Source organism: Sinocyclocheilus anshuiensis, unplaced genomic scaffold (assembly GCF_001515605.1).
Source record: "Sinocyclocheilus anshuiensis isolate Anshui unplaced genomic scaffold, SAMN03320099.WGS_v1.1 scaffold20799, whole genome shotgun sequence".
NCBI classification, from domain to species: Eukaryota; Metazoa; Chordata; class Actinopteri; order Cypriniformes; family Cyprinidae; genus Sinocyclocheilus; species Sinocyclocheilus anshuiensis.
Genome location: NW_015541992.1, coordinates 1 through 4,570, shown reverse-complemented (window position 1 = coordinate 4,570; position 4,570 = coordinate 1). Strand labels below are relative to the sequence as shown.

The 4,570-nt window shown below is 35.2% G+C and overlaps 1 protein-coding gene across 1 annotated transcript; it reads left to right on the top strand.

The window, feature by feature from the left end:
* The first annotated feature begins 397 nt into the window (after window positions 1–397).
* On the top strand, window positions 398–4,332 carry LOC107690888 (protein NLRC3-like). The gene is made up of 7 exons (XM_016489305.1): window positions 398–510; window positions 1,002–1,080; window positions 2,008–2,203; window positions 2,292–2,566; window positions 2,632–3,298; window positions 3,360–3,735; window positions 3,792–4,332. Exons 1-7 carry the CDS (start codon window positions 470–472, stop codon window positions 4,330–4,332), a joined length of 2,175 nt encoding a protein of 724 aa, XP_016344791.1. The 5' UTR covers window positions 398–469.
* Window positions 4,333–4,570: the final 238 nt, after the last annotated feature.

Below are 4,570 nucleotides of genomic sequence, written 5' to 3'. Positions count from 1 at the left end.
CAAGGGTTCAAGCTAACATAACTACAGTATGTAGCAGGGACATCTCTGCTTTTTGTTTTAGTTAGTAAACAAAAACTTTATATGTTCTGTTCAGTCAGATTAATCAAATGTGTGAAATTACTAGCATATTCATTTTCACATCTATACAATTATAAAATAAATTATTCAATTTGAGCCACTGAACTGGAATGACCATTAACTTTTGCACTTTGTAAGTGTACATTTCTGAGGAGGATTAGAGAGAGCATGTGCGGATATCAGTAACAGAGGAATTTCCTGTAGTAAAGTGTTAATTTCTCTCTCATGCAGGTTTGATGATTGTTTGTCAAACAATGATAAACACAGCTGTGAACCTGTTAGTTTCCATATGATTTGTTGTTTTGTGTGATTTAGCAACAAAGGACAGACGACCACAGTAAATATAGGTGCAGAATTTACACGGTGGGAAACTCTAAAAGCACAGAAGGGAATGAAGAGTGATGTGGAACTGGCAACTTTTCTTCTCAACAGGTGGGAACACAAACATATCTTTTAGATACCATAATTTACCTTATAGTTTAATTTACACCATAAATAATCAACCATACCAAAGTGCATAATAGATTTTCTTGCCAGAGTCTAAATAATCTATAACATGTAACGTAGCTTTTGAAATGGTGTACACTGTCTTTTGAAGCAAATTTAGCACTTTACAATAAGTGTTAAAATACTCTGCATCCCATAAACCAAAAAGGATCAAGAGAAATGCATGTGTTCCTAAAAAGACAACATTTGTTTTGTCAAGTCAGTTGTGTGATGATTATGGCTTTGGCTATGACTTTGACATTTTCTGTCATTCATATGTGATGTCGTCAGTCAGTTTTTCAGAGATTAAGGACATTTTTGTGTGCTTTCATGAAATCAACAAAAAGAGAAAACAAAATAGAATTATACTGATGTTGAGAATGGATTTATTTGCAAAAAATAGATTTCTCTAATATCGGAAATTATTTTGCTAACAGGATTCAGTATGAGAAATCAGACTTCCAGAAGTACCGCCTCAAAAAGAATTTCAGAGAAAATCTTGTCTGGATCTTCCAGGTGGGGAAAAATATTGTTTATATTGTAAAATTAAGTTTAAAAAAAATGATAATAATAAAATAAAGTTTATATTATAACAAACAAATACATTATTCAACAAATGTAAAATTGCATATTTTTATTTGTTAAAAATAATTAATGTCTGCAGTGTTTCCCCTATGATTTTAGTTATGCACACACCTGCATCTCTGCTATGATGGATTCTTTTTCATGTTTGTAGAGGAATATCCTCATTAAAACAACCTCTTTCAGCTTTCATATTGGCATGTGTTGTGCTGCTATCTGTAGAAAGACGTGATCAATTCTAACTTAAATTACTTAAGAAATGTTTGAATTAAAACCTTAATTAAACTTAGTTATATGCAAACAATATTTAGCAACTTTACAGCTGTGCATGATATACAGTCATATACAGAATGATATACAGTCATATGGACATTTGGAAATGTTCATTTTTCTTAACTCAGTTCTGGTACTTCTGGTACTTTTTTACTGCTTTTGCTAAGAAGTTGGCTGATATTTAATGTTGCATCAATATCATCAATGAGTCATGTGAAATATCAGCAGCAATGCTCATAAATCAGTAGTGGCAGTGTGCCTGCTAAATTGCATATATGAAAAAAATACTGGTTTGACATTTTTCAAGGTACATTCAATACTTATACATACAATTATCGAATAAAGTTTGTTCATGATAACTGATGTTCTAAAACTATGTTAAATATTAAATACTGATATTCTAAAATCGTAATTTTTCTTCTATACCATTGCTATTTTGTAGTTAAATTTCTCACATTATCACAGCTTTTTTTAAAATGCTTTTTACTGCTGCCTGTCTGTAACTTGTTTAACCCCATGTTCATATGTGGATGTAAGATTTAATTAAATTTTATTGTTGTAATCTTTGTTTTTATGCTTTGATTTTAGGACCTTGAGTACAACATAATTGCATTTCTGAAGAATGAGCTGAAAAGGTTTAAGAAAATGTTAAAAAAAGAGAACACACAGTACTTTGTTCAGGACTTTACAGAGGACATGTGCAGTGTCAAAGAAGCAGCACTTGATATCACACTTTACTTCCTAACAAGTATGAAGCAAGATAACCTTGCAGACAATCTAAAAGGTAAGAGGCTCATGAGCATCTGTCATACTGTCACTTATAAAATTAGGAAAGAAAAGTAGGATCAAGTGTTTTTGTTGTGTTTGTTTAGATGAGCTGGTCTTCATTCATCAACGACAATTTAAATTGAACCTTAAGAAGAAGTATCAATGTGTGTTTGAAGGAATTGCAAAGCATGGTGACTCTACACTTCTGAATAGCATCTACACAGATCTCTATATCACTCAGGGTTGTAGTGAACAGGTCAATAATGAACATGAGATCAGAAAGATTGAAGTTGCTGCCAGGCGTCATGACACACAAGAGATACAGGTTGAATGCAAACATTTGTTCAAAGCATCTGAACAAGACAAGCAGATCAGAACTGTACTGACAAAAGGAGTTTCTCGCATTGGAAAATCAATCTCTGTGCAAAAGTTTAAGACAAGCAGATCAGAACTGTGCTGACAAAAGGAGTTGCTGGCATCGGAAAATCAGTCTCTGTGCAGAAGTTTGTTCTGGATTGGGCTGAAGGAAAAGAAAATCAAGACATCAGCTACATATTTCCTCTTCCATTCAGAGAGATAAACTTAAAAAAGAAAGAAAAACAAAGTTTGATAGACCTTATTACTCAATTTGGATTAAACCTTACAAGGAGAAACAATTTCAACGTTTTGTTCATCCTTGATGGATTAGATGAATTTCGTCTTCCTCTGAACTTTAAGGATAATGAGACGTGGTCTGATGTATCATCACCAGCCTCTCTGGATGTTATCCTAACGAACCTCATCAAGGGAAATCTGCTTCCTTCTACTCTCATCTGGATCACCAGCAGACCAGCAGCTGCCAGTAAGATTCCTCCTGACTGTATCGACCGGCTGACAGAGATACGAGGATTCAATGATGCACAAAAGTACTTCAGAAAAAGATTCACGGATGAGAATCTGGCCAAAGAAATCATTGCTCATGTTAAACAATCAAAGAGTCTCTTTATCATGTGCCACATCCCAGTCTTCTGCTGGATTTCAGCCACTGTTCTCCAGAATATTTTGGAGGAGAAAAGAAATAATGATCTGAAAAACAGTCAGGCTGATGACGCCTCCAAAACACTGCAGGAATCAAATACTGAAGACATTCCCAAGACTCTGACACAAATGTACACACACTTTCTCCGCTTTCACTCCCAAGACTCTGACACAAATGTACACAAACTTTCTCCGCTTTCAGATCCAACAGAGCAGACGAAAGTATGATGGAGAATATACACCAGATGTTTCCTGGGATAAAGACACAATCCTTTCACTGGGGAAGCTGGCATTTGATCAGCTGGAAAGAAACAATGTGATCTTCTATCACACAGATCTGGAAGCCTGTGGTATTGACGTCTATAAGGCATCAGTGTACTCAGGCATGTGTACCCAGATCTTTAAGGAGGAAACAGGGATCATTCTTGGTACCATGTACTGCTTTGTTCACTTGAGCATTCAAGAGTTTATTGCAGCCCTTTATGCACATCTATTTCGAGACATCAACAAGAAAAACCCATTTGTTCAAGAGTCTACAGAACAGGAAAAACAAAATTACTCCATGATTGATTTGCTCAAGACTGCAGTGGACCAGAACAGGAAAACAAAAGTGAAACCATGATTGATTTGCTCAAGACTACAGTGGACAAGGCACTAGAGAGTGACACTGGATATCTGGATCTTTTCCTTCGTTTTCTTCTCGGTTTGTCACTCCAGTCAAATCGGCGACTCTTACAAGGTCTGTTGGCACAGCTAGACGACAATAAAGAAAGCAACCAGGAAATAGTTCAGTACATCAAGCAGAAATTAGAGGATAATCTGTCTCCAGAGAGATCCATCAATCTGTTCTACTGTCTGAATGAACTGAACGACCAAACTCTGGTGAAAGAGATTCAGACCCACCTTAGAGAAGGAAGTCTGACATCTTCTGATCTTTCACCTACCCAGTGGTCTGCTTTGGCCTTTGCGTTGTTGACATCAGAGGAGGAGCTGGAGGAGTTTGAGCTTCAGAAATTCAAGAAATCAGACGAGTGTCTCATTCGACTATCACCAGTCATAAAAACCTCCAAAAAAGCTTTGTTAGTAATTTGTCATATTTTGCACACATTTATCGATAACCCTCTATAACTCTTTTTTTTTTCTTACACCACCTGCAAGTTAATTCTAAACAACCTGCCAAAAATATAATTTCTATATAGTTTAAATGAATATACTATGTTCAGTTTTCATATTCATATTATTTTAACTATATAAAAATTAACTAACTAATTATTTATTTAATTATTTATCTTGTATATGGTTAAATTATAACAGTATGATTTAGGGCAGGGGTGTCAAACTCAATTCCTGGAGGGCCAGAGCCCTG

What these genes read in the sequence shown, in the direction of transcription:
- LOC107690888 (XM_016489305.1), top strand. Translation starts at nt 470, where the DNA reads ATGAAGAGTGATGTGGAACTGGCAACTTTTCTTCTCAACAG. An exon ending in GCAACTTTTCTTCTCAACAG is followed by an intron (nt 511 to 1,001) that starts GTGGGAACACAA and finishes TTTTGCTAACAG; the next exon opens with GATTCAGTATGAGAAATCAG. An exon ending in AAGACAAGCAGATCAGAACT is followed by an intron (nt 2,567 to 2,631) that starts GTACTGACAAAA and finishes TAAGACAAGCAG; the next exon opens with ATCAGAACTGTGCTGACAAA.